This window comes from Vidua macroura, chromosome 8 (assembly GCF_024509145.1).
Source record: "Vidua macroura isolate BioBank_ID:100142 chromosome 8, ASM2450914v1, whole genome shotgun sequence".
In the NCBI taxonomy this organism is placed as follows: domain Eukaryota; kingdom Metazoa; phylum Chordata; class Aves; order Passeriformes; family Viduidae; genus Vidua; species Vidua macroura.
This window is the reverse complement of record NC_071578.1, coordinates 11433327-11450707: the sequence shown is the minus strand read 5'-3', so window position 1 is coordinate 11450707 and position 17381 is coordinate 11433327. Positions and strand designations below refer to the sequence as shown.

General features: G+C 40.8%; 1 protein-coding gene across 1 annotated transcript in view; it reads left to right on the top strand.

Annotated features, from left to right (window-relative positions):
• SORCS3 (sortilin related VPS10 domain containing receptor 3) overlaps positions 1-17381 on the top strand; it is a 265016-nt gene that overhangs the window by 245165 nt on the left and 2470 nt on the right. The window contains exons 20-25 of the mRNA XM_053983733.1: positions 1825-1958; positions 6153-6276; positions 8859-8971; positions 10703-10834; positions 12748-12847; positions 14897-15002. Of these exons, the coding sequence (XP_053839708.1) occupies positions 1825-1958; positions 6153-6276; positions 8859-8971; positions 10703-10834; positions 12748-12847; positions 14897-15002 (709 nt within the window). The remainder of the gene's footprint in view (positions 1-1824; positions 1959-6152; positions 6277-8858; positions 8972-10702; positions 10835-12747; positions 12848-14896; positions 15003-17381) is intronic.

The window sequence follows — 17381 nt, the reverse complement described above, 5'->3', positions numbered from 1 at the left end:
CCTAGTTTTGCTTCTCCCTTTTTTACATCAACCTTTCAGATCTCTCTTTTGACTTTTATAGCATTCTTAGGTGACCAATTTATTATCATTATCTCTAGGGAAATATTTTGCAAGCACTTATATTCATGCTAATGATGAAATAAGATGACACCTCTGTACTAAACTTTTAATATATTTGGAAGTTCTGGTCAATATAGGAGGTTTGACCTTGAAGCTCAAATGTACAGACAAATATGCCTGAAATCATTCTTACTGTACAGTCACTCTGGTAGTGGGATCCTGTGCTAAAAAAAAAAAAAAGAGACAAAAAGGCTCCTTGGCCTCAAGCAACATTAATTTTCTACCCTGCAGCTTTATTAGCAGCCAGTTAACTTTTCGGCTTTCTGGAATCTGCTGACAAGCTGCTTAACTTGATATTTAAAACAAGCAAAGATATTAGTGTTTTTCCTCTTCCATGCACTGTCACAAAATATTTAGGTTCTTGCTGTTCTTGCAAACTCAGAGTACTTCTATGGTCAGAATTTAGGAGTGACTTGCTGGTAGAGACTTCTTGGGAAAAGAGGGGAAGAAAGATCAAGTTTTAAGGTGCCAAAAGCAAGAATAGGTTCCTTTTGTGCTTGGAGCTCTATGTTCCAGTAGTAGAACAGCTCTTGTTTTCCACAATCTTTGTAATCTAAGTAGATGGAGAACTGATTAATGTTCCCATTTCGTGCTGAGAGGTAACACAAGAGGATTGTCTCTGTTGAAATCACCAAATTTCCTGCTTCCCAGAATGAATGTGTTACCAAAAAAAAAAAAAAATCTGACTTTTCTCATTTTGTCCTTTCCATCTCACAGAGATAGTCTGTCAGTTTGCTGTGTTTTAAAGGTACTACCCAGAAAGTAACACTGTCTGATGGGCAGCAGTTATCAGCTGAAATTCAGTACCAGCAAAACCAAAAGATAAACAAGAAGAAAAAACAATGGACATAGTAGAAGCTTTAAACAAACTACCAAACAAAACCTCAGTATTTTTTACACTTTTTTTTTTTTCTAGGGGATATTTGCCTTCTGAATTCAGGGCTTCATGCCCTGGATTTACTCTGGGCATTTGCATTTATTAGATACAACTTTGCACTGGTACTTTGTTATTTTTTAAGTCTTTCAGAATCAAGTTCTTCTGACAGTTACATGCTTTGTTATGCCAATGCACACATCTTTCAAGTGGTTCCTGATGTTTTACTGGGGCAACTGACTCCCCAAAGACTTCCTGAGGTCAGGCCTAAGTCAAAAAGATACCAAGGATTTCCAAAATCACGAGTCTTTATTTTGGAGACCTTTTAAAAAAAACTGTTTGGGGTATTTAATCAAGTCATAAATGACTCATATAACCAGATTTAAGCCATCTTGGCTAAAATGATTTTCCCACACCTCTTAATAACTCAGTGGTGATATTTTCAAGGAGAAAACCTTCTTTCTCACTAATGTCCTATCCTTATGGCTTTCAATAGCAACTTCACTCTACAGTGCAAAGCCAGTTCATTGTTTTTCTTCAAAATGCATTTTAAAATTCTTCTCAACACATTGCTGTCCCTGTCTGAAAATTAGTACTATGGAAAATGTGCATAATAGGGGGGAAAAAGTATTTTCAAATCTGATTATCTTTTTCTGTTGTTCATTGACCGCTGAAATTCTCTTTTATTTCTAAAATATAAATAGACTGTCACTAGACTGTTGCTGCTGACATAGGACTTTTGATTTATTTAAAGGAAAGATCCTTGCTGTTCACAACTGTGCAGGGAGGATTTAACTCAAAGCCTTTAATAATGAATTCTCTTCCCACAGGTCCAGTGGAGCACGTCCATCTGAGTGTCCCCTTTGTTGCAATCAGAAATAAGGATGTCAACATTACTGCAGTAGTTTGGCCCAGCCAGGCAGGCACACTTACCTATTTCTGGTGGTTTGGCAACAGCACCAAGGTACAGACACCCTTTGGTTCATTTTTTCTTCCGAAGCTTGTCACAACATTCAGGGAACTCTCTCAGCCAGCATAAAAACTTCTTGCCTTTGCCTGTTTTGTGTTTTAGTTTTTAACTTGGCTGAAGAGCGTTGTCATCATCTGAACTTCAACCTTTGTGAATTTATTTCCTTCTTTCTTGTGTTGTTCTTAAGAACCATTACTTTCTCCACCTGGTTGTTATCAGCCCTACTGAGATTTGAAGACCACTGTTATTACCAGTGTTCACTTGCAACTTAACTGAGCTATATGTGGAATAATGCTGGCTTTCAACACAGTGTTTAAAAACTGCTGGTGTTCAAATAACCGAGGGGGTTTCCATTATGTGCCAGTGTGCACTACATAATGCTGGATTCCAACACAGTACTTTAAAGCTCTTGGTGTTCACATAAACAGTCGTATCTAGAATTTCAAGCTGAAGAGTCTGGCTATGTTAGAGAGGGAGACGAGACTTCTTTGTAGGGAATTTTCAAATGATGTGTATTGTAACTGTATGTATTATAAAGAGCTTTTGTAGCAATAGTTAAAATAACTGAAAATACAAGTTAGGATCATGCTTTCAAATGGAGAGAGCAGGATTGCCTATTAGCTACAGTTTTTATTGTAGATTTTAGGAGTGAGACAGGCACTATTATCCATTCTTACAGTTGTGAAATGTACAACTGTTAATTTCACAATGTAGTTTCTGCTGTTACTTACAAAAGCAGTTTAAGTCATGTCACTTTTCTGCATTTGCAGTTGAAGGTGTGCTCTGAGGTGAGATTTCAGCAGAAAGAAACGGGAATTTTACATGAAATATGGAACTTGAGATAAAAAATAGGCACACAAGTATTTTGTTTTCTCTTTGAAAAGCTGCTTAGTTTTAACCTCTTACCCTAGCTACCAACAGTATCAGTAGAGGCGAAATAAAAACAGTAAGTGCTTCTTCTACTGGGATTTTACATCCAATTAGGAAGCTCACTGTAAGGACTTGCTGATTTTTGTGGAAGCATAGTTGAGGCAGTGGAAGAGCTCAGGAGCAAAAGCCATTTACTATAACTTGGCAAGTTGCTGTGCCCTAGCTGAACTATAGCAACCACCCACATATGCACATCCAGTCCATTGCAAGTACCAGGTAATTCCACATAGTTTATACTGCAGTGAAATACAGGGATGCAAAATCATGTTACAGTTCAGATATTTTTGGCTCAGTGCTCACACATGGAGAACCATTGAAATACATCAGAGATAATTTAGGAGAACTGATCATCTGCTTAAGCCCTCCAGTATAGAATTTTCCTGCCATTTTGTCCTTACTATAGAAGTTGATTGTGAGGAGGGCCTTAAAAAAGATTTTTTTAAATAGAAAGCAATCTAGAAAAGGTAGTGCAAAGCAGTGGTGTTTGCTGAAGATTTCCACACAGTTCTCACAGTGCTTGCTTCTGGGTTGGACATATGATCTGTTTCATCTAGCTAAAATTTCAGACACATAGGCAGCAGAGTACAAGCAGATGTGGATGTATTTAGAATGAGTACTTTGGACATAGCTGCACATGGAGTAGCTGATCCTTTGATACCTTGGCATGACTGTAGTCATTGCTGAAATATGGAAGAGTAAACGTGGTGCCACTTAGTTGTGTCTGAGTCTTAGACCCAGAGCACTCTTCAGTTTTTGCAATGCATTATCTCCAGCTACCTCACAGAATGTTCTGTAACTCTGACAGAAGTACAGCAAGGGATATAGACATAACTGTAACAGCCACCTTTTTTCAGAACAGCAGTCTGTATCACATCAAAATTCCTCCTGGGATGTTTAACGTATGTGTCAGGTCCTTCACTGTGCCCACTCATGGTGTTCTGAGTAGAGGTGAAAGATGGGGACACTGAATTAAAGGATGAGTAAGAAAAATGATGAATTAAAGGTGTGTAATATTGTGGCTGGTATTAATAGATGATATCTTTTAGTTCCATGCTGAGGGATTGCAACTTCTTTTCCTGTTCAGCCTGTAGCCATCCCAGGCAGAACCAGATGTGTCTCATGTCACTGTGCAGTCTCACTCTCTGTGCTGCAGAACAGGAGAATGTTGTCTTAGACACAAATGACCTGGCTGAGACTCCTCTACTGCTCTCCCCACCCTGCTGAAACTCCTGTACTGAATTTCTACTGTACTGATTTTTGCAGTATGCCCAAAGGCCAATTTGCCTGGATTAACACAGGTCCAGTTTAATAGATGTATCCAGCTGTCTAATAGGTTTGAGCAAATGAACCTTAAACTACTTGATTTAATTTAGAGTTAGTTTCCAGGTCTTGGTTCTTGAATTAAAATTAAGGAGTTGGCTGAATGCTAAAACTCCATGATGGAGGTGAAATCATCCATGATAATGGAATGTCCAGCATACACATATACAAAAAGAAAAAAATGTAATTTTAAAGGCCAGACTGCATCCTCTTATCTGCCTTTGCACAGAACCACAACCTGTAACCTCCAGGAGGATTGCTGATATCACTGCAGTTTGAAAGAGGCCCATTCAGCTTCTCCAGGGTCTGTGCATATCTCAGTAAATGTTAGCTAGGCCTCCAGGGCTGGCACGAGCTGGTGCCCTTGGACTGTGTGTGACATGTGATAAGACTTTTAGTTTTTTACTGCTTTTTCAGCTCATGGATGAGGGGGTCTAAGGAAGGTGGTGCTCTAGAGAGAGAGAAATGTGTTTGCCAGTCTGGCCTGTGCAGGTGGAAATTTTGATTTGTCTATGAAAATGGCATTTGTGACCACTGTTGTGAAGTGCAGTCAGGCTGGCAGCATGATGAGATAAAGTGTGAGAACTGGAAGGTGAAAATTTAGAAGTTTTCCTCTGAAAACCAACTGGCAGTGTAATGAAGGGACAACAGCAATGGTACAATGGCTTTATCTGTTCTCTTAGACTTCTGTGTGCTTTTGCAATGGAAATTAGTATCACTATTCCCATTTTTGTAGTTTCTCTAAATAAAGAGTTATTTCTGTAGACCAGCTGTCAGATCAGTGGCTCTGTGGAGACTGGACCTTTGATTTTCAGTTGTGGTGGGTTGACCTTCTTTAGACACCAGCTGCCCACTAAAGGCAGTCTATCACTCCCCTCCTCACATGGGCAGGATACATTAAATATAACAAAATCAGGTCACAGTAATGACAGAGAGATACCACTAATTATTTTTAAAAAAACAAAACAGCCTTGACTTTAGGATATTAGTGTAATTTATTTTCAATCAAATCAGAGTAGTATAATGAGAAATAAAACCAAATCTTAAGACATCGTCCCACATCTCTCCTTTCTCCACAGGCTCAATTTCACTCCTGAATTCTCTGCCTCCTCCTTTGTCAGCAGTGCAGGGAGACAGGGAATGGGGGCTGTGATCAGTTAATCACATGTTGTCTCTTCCAATGCTTCCTCCTCAGGGGGAAGACACTTCCCACTCTTCCCCTGCTTTTGGGAGGGAGTCCCTCCCATGGGAGAGAGTTTTCCATTGATTTCTTCAATGTGGGCCCTTCCCATGGGCTGCTCCAGCGTGGATCCCTTCCACAGCCACATTCAGTCAGCATTGTCAGCAGGAATTATGCCATGCTTTCAGCCTGGTTAGCACAGCTTGCCAGCTCGTGGCTGCAGCTTGCTTACAGACTCACAGCATGGACAGGACAATGCTGGTTGTCCTCACTCTGACCTGAGCAGTGTTGCTCTGTGAGAGATAAATGGATTTGTGCTCATAAAAGCAAAGGCTGGCCCTGAATCTGAACAATATGGGTTGTTTGAAGAAGCATCTGTGTCTTTGGTTTATTTTCAATTTGAGGTTCGGTTTTGTACAACAAATAAAGCAGCTGAGCTGGCTGTGTGTGTACAGCGCTGGATTCTACTGCACTAATTCTGCAGTTGCTGACTGCGGTCTGCTGAGGAGTCCATACAACAGTGGGTTGCAGTTCAATGGAATAATATTTCAGGAAACGTTTACTGAAATAAGAGAAACCTCTGCCTGTGGGACACTGCTCACAGGATGGTGTTTGGGCCTTAGCAGGACATGCAAACTGGCAGCACCACCCCTGTATCAAGGAGCAATGCCGTTGTTGCCTGGTGGATAAATCAGGTGCATGTTGTGATCCTGAGTTAATCTCACCCTGATTTTGTCATTTGTGTTTGCCTCCTACAGCCCCTCATCACCTTGGAGAGCAGCATCTCGTACATGTTCACCGTGGAGGGGATGAACACTGTCACCGTGCAGGTTGCTGGGGGCAACACCCTCATCCAGGACACCAAGGAGATCGCAGTGCATGGTACCCTCAGCCTTTTGCTGTCACATCTTGGGGGGTGAAGGGCAGACAGTCATTGCTGATCCAGAATGAACTCTAGGAACTTGATAATGCCTGGAGGAACCTGTGAAGACAAACCTCTGATGACAGAGTAGCTCAGATGTGTCATGATGACAAAATACAGACATGAATAGAATGAGGCAGCTAATGAAAATTATAATCTCAGCATTAATAAGATGGCTGGTGTCTTCTGTGTCTGTTGATCTGTCTGTACACACAGACAGGGAACTCCCAGAAATAAAAAACACTTGAACCAGTCTGCCTTCCTTCATCTTCCCAGCTGTGGAAAGAAATAGTCACAGTGCATGATTAAGGTGATCTGAATGCAACTGGTGTCTCTATCAGTGACTGTACAAATGACAGGGGTAAGGAGGGGTCTGGAAAAGAGGACAGAAATGACTCTGTTGTTGGTATCACTGCCCATCTTCCATGTCACAGCTTGTTAATGGTTTTGGTATGTTCTTGCCATATCTGCATCTTGTGGGCTTCAAAAAAGCACCCTTTGGCAGACAATAGAGCTTACCCTGTTTGGGGCTTGATAAATCTTGGGTGAAAGGGCTCTCTCAGCAGCTTTGACCAGGACTTCTAGAATAATTTCCACCCTGGGCCAGTCTTTATTTTCCTTATCCAGTTTTTGGCATTCAGCGTTTGAGAGCAAGCTTTTCTTTGGACTTCAAGTTTTATTGAGAAATCTGGGTTTCAAATAACTTGGGCTTCTTTGAAGCCCAGCACTGTGTAGCTGCACTGTGTGTGTCTTATTTCGGTAATTAAATACAAATAAATGTCCCACTGTGTACTCAGATTTAACAGCAGCTATATAGATATTTATTGATTGTCTGACCATGAAATGGTTTTTCATAATTTGTTAATGTGATTTAGTAATAACTGGACTTGCTATCACAAATTATTAGGAACCTTCTACTTCATAATTTTGAGCACTGTAAAATGCAGTGTTTACTTCTTGGAAATTTCTATCCTTCCACTAGTTTCTGGAGTAAACCTTAATCAAATATGTTTGAGTGATACCCACAGGTGATCTTGATCTTTAGCCCCAGCAGGTCCCAAAGAGAGCTCCTCACTCTGTTTTTAAACACTTTGGAAGAAATTTTGCCATTCTGTTTAGAAGATTGGGTTCTATCACAAAGAGAAATTAACCTATTTGGGTCCAGTGCAAATAGTCCTGTCCAGTGCTGTGCTGCAGACTGACCTGATCTAAGGAAGGAGTCCTTCCAGCCCCTCAGTCTGGTGATGAGTTCAAGTCTGAGTACATAAACGAGCGATGCCTTTAGTATACTTGTCCTCTGATAAACTTGTATCCTAATCTGTGTCCTGAGTCAAATGATTATGGGTCTAGGTAGTAATCTAGGCATGGATTTCTGGTGTTATCAGTGGAGGGGATTTAATCAGGTATAGTCTTAATTTGAGATTAACAGAAAAGAATTTGCTCAAAAAAAAAAAAAATATTTGGACATGGTACTAAGGGGTCAAAAGTCAAAGACTTTATATATCTGACTCTGGGTTAAACCTTCAGGACCTGAGAGACTTTCCCTGTGCTCTTTGATACTTGATTTATTTAAAAATATATCACACCATCTAAAAAGAAAGAACAGTTATTAAAAAAGATGCCACATAAATGGTGTGCTGGCACACCCCTGCTTTTCTGTGGATTTCCTCATTTATACTCTGGCAGGTTTATCTTGATCTAAAACTAGTGCCTTCTTACAAATGATTAATGGTACTTATTTGAAGTGTCTGGAGATCAGTTGCTTCAAGGTGAGGCACAGAACATCTCCAAAATCAGAAAGGAGAATCTTTTACACTGAGAACTTTCATAAGAGTGTGGTTCCCATCCTGAATCTTTGCCTCCCACTGGCCCAAATCCATTGTGCACAGCTGCCATAAGGACTCCAGACTTGGTCTTTGGTCAGATAAGCAGGGAGAAATTGGAGAAATCTGGAGAATTGGAATTGGAGAAAAATTTAAATCGTTCTGTATTTTAAATCTAGGAAGCTTGTCTTCCGCCCAGCAATCATTCAGTCAGGACAGAACTTCCAGGTGTTTTGTCAATAGCCATTGCTTGATGAGCCAGTCATTAGCACCACTGGGTTCTCCTTTGCTGGGGAATTAACCACTCCTGGTTTCCCTGCAGGAGGATAAACAGAAAACATAATTTACAGCAATTGTTCGCTCTGCAATTGTACAGACAGGCCTCCCAAATTTCAGCCAGGTGCTGCCTTATTTCCTGGTCAACCTTCTTTGAGCAGAATCTGAAGTTGAGTGGCAAAATTACAAAGCCCAGAGGCATCACAAAGGCATCCTCTCACCTCTCTCATTCTTGGTTCTGTTTCCCTGGGGAAAGAAAGAAATTGGCAATAGGTCAAAAGGTCATTTATAAGTACCATTACAAATATTCTTTCCTTGCAAGCTCTCTGTCCTGCTTAGTGTTAGCCAGCCTTTTTCTTCCTTCAGCCCTTCCTCACTCTCTTGCTTGAAGTCTGTACCCTAAACACTGCCCATGTAATCTCATAAATATTTTTCTATTCTAGAGTATTTCCAATCTCAGCTCCTGTCATTTTCTCCCAACTTGGACTACCATAACCCTGACATCCCTGAATGGAGACAAGATGTTGGCAAAGTCATCAAGAGAGCACTAGCACAGGTGAGCATCTGTTTCCTTGTCTATACAAACATTGACTAGGCTGTTAAAACATGCACTTTTTTGACATGCTAGCTTAAAAGAATGGGTAAGCACAACAGTGATGACACTGTCGTTAAAAATCAATAAAAAGCTTCTTAATATGCTGGATCTTTTTACAGAGCCAATCTGTGTTGCTGATTTTGTGGAAATATTACAATTACTTTTATTAATATTTCTGTGTGCTTTCCAGCTTTTAATATCCCTGAGGATTTTGCAAATTCTAGATTGTAATACTATCATCATTATCCTTATTTTTCCAAGTTGATATGACAGTATGTACTGTTTTCTAGTCCAAATATTTGGTTAGTGTTAGTGTGTGTTGTTAAACAGCTGATCCACTTCGTCCCAGAAGACAGACATTGTAGTATTCTGGATACATGAGGAAGATATTTTTATCTCTTCCTGATAGTCAGGAGTTTCATATGCAGCTAAGTGTAGCAACTGGTGAACATTTTGAAGCTCTACTCCCTTTCCAACTGGGGCAAAACATGAGGATTCAGAAGGAAAGTAAACTTACCTTTAAAATACAGGATAAAGAGAAACTTCTGTAGTTGGAAGATACTGAATCTTCCTTTGGGATTAATTAGAATATGTAAACTAGTACTCATATTCTTTCAGGAAAAGGGACAGAATAACTTTTGATATCAAATAGTCAGGGACTTTACTTTTGTGTGAAATTAGGAGCTAGATTTAGACAAGCTTTTGTGGGTTTGGCATTTTGCCAAAAATGTACCTCATTGGGGCTTTTTTTTGCTTTAGCTACAGCTGTTCTTAGAAATGGAGGCTGATTATTTTAACTGGGAAAGTACATTCCTGCTCAGCTTTTCTCATCTGCAGCCCACTCAAAATTCACAGGTTGTAAGAGTTTCCTTGGTTGTTTTTCCATCCTGAAAAAAATGCTAAGTTTATTTTCTTTAAACTGTTTTTCCCTTCTACTATAGTAAAAGAGTCAAGCTTGCAGGACAAAAATAATTAATTAGCTTGTAACTGTGAATGGTTACAGAACAGTAGAAATCTGGTAGAAGTGCTTGCTTGTGTATGCCACCAGGAATGGGCTGCCCCAATGGTACATTTCAGCTCTGGAGTGAGGTGGGATAGGACCAGAGAGCTAATGGAGCTAATGAAGCCTGGTGGGCAGGTCTTGCTGAAGGCAGCTGCCAGAGCCTTGGTTCAGCAATCTGAGCCATTCCTACCACAGCCCTCCTTATCAGCCCCAGGAGTAAAGTCTCCCTCTGGGGACACTGCTATTCATGTATGGCCAGGGTGGATCCCTGTAACCTGACAGCAGAAGGTGATTGCAGGCACTTTTCTTCATATTGTCCCTGTTAGTTGCACATTTACCAGTAGTTGCTCTGAGACAAACTCTCTGGATCTGATTTTGGGTCAGTTATTTTGTAGCAAGGAGGACTATATGGAGCATTCAGACCTGGAGACATGCTAGGATTGGACTTCAGGTTGAGATCTTTGAGCCCAGGAGTGTTGTCAAGCCTACATTCACTTCTAGAAAGGAAGTAAAGTGCATCTTTAGCAGAAGCTCAGTTTCTGACCTACCAAATAGGCAGAACAGCTCATGAAGACCACAACACCTACAGTGAAACAAATAACAATTTGATGGGAACACCATTTCTGAAAGTCAATGGAAACATAAGTAACAAAATAGCAGCTACAGACCTATTTTTACTTTTCTTCTAGGTGACTGGTATCCCCGATGAACAGATCCTGGTAGCTGTGTTCCCTGGGCTGCCAACTTCTGCTGAACTCTTCATACTGCCCCACAAAAACACAACAGAGAGGAGGAAAAGCAGTGAGGCTGATCTGGATCAAGTAAGGAAAGAAGGATTCATGGAACATTTATTCCTGTCGTATTGTTTGCAGATGGGCCCCTGAAGCTGCACAGCATTGGAAGTACTTAGAATAAGTGTGGTGGAAATGGGTGCATCTGGGACTGTGGCAGTATAGTTTATGGCATTAAAGAAAATTATTTTCAGAGTAAAACCAGGGTTTTCTGATACCTTGCTGCGATATGTTACAGTCTACCACTAGCAGAAATTCTTCCTAAATCAGTGGAGTGTCCTTTTTACAGTAGTTACGGCCAAAGGAACCTTGAATATGTACTCCCTCTACTCCCTGGAGGAATGCTAATAAAGGGAGGCCAAAGCAGCAAGATAATATACTGAGGTTTACTAAAAATAAATCAGACTCTTCAGCTCATAGATCACCACAACAAGACCTCTTTTTTTTTTTTTTTTTTTTTTTTTTTTCTGCAGCAGTGAACGGCCTGTGCAAACTATATTTGGAAGTTACAATATCCATCCATTTAGATAAATAGGTAATTACAGTGATGTATAGCAACAGTGATATGCAGGCAAGGGAAGAACAACAGCACTAGGCTGCTGGAATTTTCATGTTAGAATTACCCAGTGATTAAATCAGGTCTATAAAGGCAAAGGAGTGAAGTACTGTTGGAAAGGCTGCTTGGCTCTAGCTAATGTTCTTGTATGCAGTATTTTTACAGTGTGCAAACTATGTGTGAGCCCATTGCCAAGTTACTCTTGTAAGTTTGGATCAAACATTAAATTATTCAAAGGACTGGTGAATTCAGTGCAAGTTCTTGTCACCCACTGAGTAAAGTGAGTCCCTGCAGAGTAGTTCCTTTGTCCTAGGAAGTTATCAAAGCTGGTCTCTTAAATTTATAGTGGTCAGTGTGTAGGAAAGATGCATTGAGGTGGGAAGGTTTGAAAGGCTTTTTGGAGGGATGGTCTTGGAGTAATTTCTGTCCTGTCCTAGGACAGAATTCCTGTCCTGTAGGATCTACACGTATTAAAACTCCTTCTGAACAAGCTGTTGTGTCAATATTTCGTGTATCAGTGTTATGCTGACATCTCAATTAGATTTCTGACTAATTGACTATGAGGCCCAAAGCTCTAGTGCTCTAATTTTAGTTGACAGTCTATTCAGTTGTACTTTGCCAATTGTTGTTGCCTTCTGCTTGAGGAGCTCTGCCTGGAGAGTAGGTCATTAGAACTACTCATTAGCTGTGCCCTGTCCATCAGAACTACTCTATGGAGATCAGGCATTAACAAACTGAGGCTCTGAGGTGATGTGCTGAGTATGTGCTCTGGGACAACCATACACATCAGAGCTGTGTTGCTGATCTCCCAGCTCAGCAATTCCAGTATATCCAGTCCAAGGCCCCTTTTCTAAGTGAAGGACAAATATGGCAAATTTTCCATTGACCTAAACTGGATTATCTCCTCCCCAACAGCCTATTTAAATAGAAGCAACATGACAGAATCATTGGGAAGAAAGAAATGTAGGTCTGGACTGCCTAATTTAGTTTCATTATCCACCAATGAAAGGCCAATATGTCAGTGATTTCCAAGCACTTTTGATCAAACTCAAAGGATATTATGGAAGGTGAAAAGGTCCTTAGCTATTTTCACTCTTCCCATAGCCCCCCAAAAAGAAAACCAAAATTGCAGACCTTCTAGGTTTGCTTCCCAGGAGAGCTATAATAACATACAATGAGAGTCTCATAAGTTCTGTAAGGGAGAGTTACATGCAATGACACCCAGTTCCTCCAAAAGCATGTGTGCATTTCTCTCCACTTCCTCAGGCCCTGCTGAAGCCAGTAAGAGATGTCAGCCACTATTAATGGGCTTTGTGTATTCCTGAATGTTCTCCAGACTTTGCAATCTTCTGTAGTTTAACTGCTGTATCTCTTCTTATTTCATCAGGTGGTAGAAATCCTTTTTAATGCTCTCAACCAGAACCTGGTCCAGTTTGAACTGAAGCCTGGCGTTGAAGTGGTTGTGTATGTTACTCAGTTAACATTAGGTGAGTGTGGAGTCAAAGGCACAGCTGTGGTTCTCCTGAAGCTTCAGACAACTCCAGGAGAATCAGTCTACATCAGAGCACTCACAGTTTGGCATGTGGCACTGGGCTATGTGCCAACTGAGACATTTTGGTAGAAGCAGAAAGTGTAAAAACCAACCCATCAGGGGTATCTTCATGCTCCAGTTTGTACAAGTATAAAAAGTACCTTGTAAAAGTTCCCTGTGGCTTAATTAACAAGTGCATTGGTGTTTTTCAAGTGTTTTAGAAAACCAGGTGAATGGTGTTCTATTAAGCCCTTATTGAGCACCTGTGGAATTCAGTGGGATATTACTAAGTTTCATGGACGTTGGATCAAATCCTTATAGCAAAGGGTTTGTTACTGTTATGACTAGCTAGGAAGCTTTAAAGGGGCAAAGCACTCAGGAAAAAATTGAGGCCTCTTACAGGGAATATGTGCCTGAATACTGACTTCCAAAAATTAGAACTTAAATTTCAAAAATTAGAACTTAAACTACCTATCTCCATTTTTGTACAAAGTAACAAAGACTCCACTTAAGCTTTGTCAATGCCTTTACTTTAAACCAGCCTAGTGTGAAGGTTTCAGCTATTGATGAAACAGTGATGGTTACAAAGAAGGTGATAGATTTATTTTTGCCCTTACTGTTTGTGACTATCCTTGCAATTGTCTGAAATGTGGGTCTTGTGCAAGTGCCCTTGCTGACAGCCTCTCTGAAAGATTGGGATTCATACCCCATAATAATACACTTCAGCTTCTTGTCAGAGAGCCAGGAGCTGGGCTAAATCATGGCTCATGACCTTTCCTACAGGTAATGCCTTTTAACCTTCACTCTCTAACTGCTCCTTTTGAATGCGAGTGAGATGCTAATAGGAGTAACCTGAAATTGATTAATTTGCAAAATTGGGAATGTGATAAAATGTCTGAGGTCTCCAGGTGGCTGGAATTCTCAAGAATCTGGCTTGGTTCTAGCAAGGCACTGCATTTAAATTATGTTTTGCAGCTATTCTTGCCCCCCCTCCAGTGCAGGTGCTACATTTCGTTCATGAACATTTTGATAGTGTTTTGACTTGGGTGAAATGACAGTCTTTCCCACAAAAGAGACAGAAGTATTAGCAGCAGAATACTGGCAGGATCAGACTGTTAGGTGTGGAAATTTGACAGTGAAATCAGAACTGACTCTATTTGCATGACTTTGTTCCTATCTGCAGGGTGATGGAAAAAGAATAGAGAATAGTAAAACACCAAAGCCAAATATTTATGCAAAATGAGAAACACTCAGCTGCTACTTATAATCATTTGTGCATCATTAGAGACTTCTCATCAGACACTTGATCTCAACACAGTGCTCAGGCCATTAAGATGGTGTGCTCTGATGAGCTCTTGGAATAGCTGCATAAACAAGGTATAGGAATATACTGTATTTAGCCAGCCAAAATGTCAAGGATAAAAATCTCCAAAATATTATAATGTGTTGTGTGATTGAGTCCAGGATTATTGCTTTGGGCTCCTCCACATTATGAAACTGGCTCAATTTAAAAGTCTCTAAGGTCCTGTACAAGGATGGACCTTGAGGCTTGTCACAAGAGTAGATCCCTGTCACATGTGAGATAGATGAATATCCTTGGAAGATGGGAGTTGTGCTGTTCATTGATGCTCTAAGGTATCTTCTCTGAAGGGGAATGATATTTATTAAGCCATGCTTCATAAAATTCATTTCCACTCTAGTACCTGGAAAAACCTGAAAAGTAATAGCCCAGACTGTTAATACAGAAGTGATTGGGCATTCAGCTGAGTGTGGCTTGCTGTGCCTTTCCACTCAGGGATGTTAGACTGCACTGTCTTGAAAAAGAGCCTTGACTTTTGAAGGACAAGAGAACCAATTTGTTTCCTACTGATTGGTCTTGCCAAAACCAGCATGCACCATGCAGTAGTGATAAAGCAGATGTGACAGAGTTGAGCTCAACTCTTGGTACTTAATGTGTTTCCTTGTAATATCCCTCAAGAGTAATGCTTTGCCTTTCCTCCTGCAGCACCCCTTGTGGATTCCAGCTCGAGTCACAGCAGTTCAGCAATGCTGATGTTGCTGTCAGTGGTGTTTGTGGGCTTGGCTGTTTTTTTAATCTACAAATTCAAGAGGTAAGTTGAAGAACTTTGGGATGGGAGGAAGAGACTCTGGATGGTTTACAGGAATCCTAGGCAGAGGTGCCTGAATTGCAAATGAAGAGTGAGCTGTGCTGGGCATCCGTCTTCGATGAATGTAGCTCCCTATTTCTGATACTTACAGAGGAAACCATCTACTGCTATTTCACCACAAAATGGTGCTCTAAAACTTCACCAAGAGCTCAGAAATCATCTTCTGCTTCAGCAGATGTATTTAAATCACAGACCAGAAATGGGAACCCTTGTGCTCACTGAGTACTGAGATACACAAAGCAAGCTCAGTCAAAAACCACATGATGGATGACTTCACACAGTCTCTACCCACTTGCCCAGCTGCCTTAGTGCAGCAGCATTTCATTTGTATCTTGTAAAGTGAATAGGTTAATCTTGCAGAGGAACAGGTGTGTTTATGTTAAAGGTGGGAGACTCAAAGCCAGAAAAATTTGTGTAAAGCACCAAAATGCCTTTGGGAATATGTGCTGAGATTTACCTTGACAGATGTTAATATAAACCTTTGGCTTCCAGACAGCAGGCAGGACCGGGTCTGGCCCATGACACTTGGCTGCTGCAAGCTGTGAAACAAAATATGTGATAAGAATGGCCTGTTTGCTGAAGGTCTGCTTTATGAAGATATGTTTTAGGCAGATGGAGCTCCTTAGGAGGAACTTTGCATTCAGTACAGTACTTACAGTATGAAATAGTCTGTGTGCCTAGATCCTGACCAGTGGCCAAATATTGTGTTGGAAACATAAACTGAGTCTGACTTAAATAAATAAAACTTTCTAGACATAGTAGTTCCTCTAAATAAAAAACTAGAGCTTTTCCTATCTGGATTCCAGCTAATTGTTACCTTCTCCAGCTTTTCTGCTCCCCAGGATAAGGGTAGTGTTCTCTAAGGATGTTAGTAGGACATAAACAATATTCAAAATTAAATTATATGATAAGGCATCTATCCTAATCTGCAGGTTTAAAGTTTCCCTCCTTGCTAGCATCTTGCATTAACCATTGTCCTAATCAGTGAATGGCACTCTTGTAGTGCTTGACCCTGTGCACACTGCTAACTGTTATCAAGCTCCCACTGACTTCAGTGGCCCAGGACAATTTCCAGGGAAAGCATTTGTGTGACTCTGCTCAGACACAGACTTCAAAGCATTCAGTATGACCTCCTTTTGCAGCCTGAAATCCCCTCTCTGCTTCTGTGAGGTGACTACAGCTTCCCAAGGGAATGGGATTTGTTAAGGCATTGATTTAACAGTGTGCTGGGGAGGCAGGTGATGATTACTCTCACACCCAGATGAAGGATGAGGATGGCAAAGAAATCTTCCTGGGAAATGTGACAAGCTGTAGGTACAACCCTGTGTAAGACATGCTTTCCCTTGTGTCTTGGTGAGATGGTTTTCTAGGTTTGGCCTGATCTCCTTGGCCCTGTGGTCAGCAGTTAGCACTGCTGTGGTTATCACTAGCAGTTAAAGAAGGGTCTTTATATTCCAGCTGCCAGAGAACAGAGAACAGTGAGGAGCTTGTTAATGCACTTTGCTCTGGCACTCTTTGGGTCATTTTCTGCTACTACAGCTCATAAAACTGACTCTTGTACTACTTAAGCACCCTGAGCTTTGAGTATAGCAGCCATCAGCCTTCTATTATGCTCTAGGGTTATGGAGACCCTGCCTTGTTAAAATCTGTCTAAAAGTTGATTGTTTGACAAATTGGGAGTGAGGAGAAAGGTGGTCAAAGCATCAGTTTTGCTTAGTCCAAAAGGTTATTAACTGGCTGTCCCCTTTTATCTCTCTGTCCCAAAGGGGATAAACCTAGATCAAACTGACAAAGTTTAGGATGAGTCATATACACAAGCAACTTTTCAGTAAAACCCCTGGCTCACTGGAGCAGAAGTGAGAGCATGCAATGATTCTTAATGGAAAAAGGGGAGCAAACCCAAAAGCTTTCCTGTGGCTCTGAATGATGCAGAGGTCCATTAGTCAAGTGTACTTCTCTGATTAATGGTGGTCCCAGCCTGAATACAGAACTTCTGCTTACAGGGAAAGGTTATGAGAGAGCATAGGCTGACATGATTTTTTCATTCTATAAATTCATAGATTTGGTGCTTTGCTGGTTTGCACACAGACTCCTTATTACGAGTCCATCAATTTATAGACTCAGCAAGCATGTTAAACACTGCTGTCAGAAAGATGCTTATTGAGGAGGTCCCAGTGGAAAAGAAAGGAAGAGGGGGAAAAGTATGGAAATAATCTGTAAAAAGGTTGCTTCTTTTCTGGAAGACTGAGCATATATCAGTCAATACTGTGTGTATATGAGTGCTGAGCAGTGGTGGGGCTGTGGGGCAGTCCATGTGTGTGT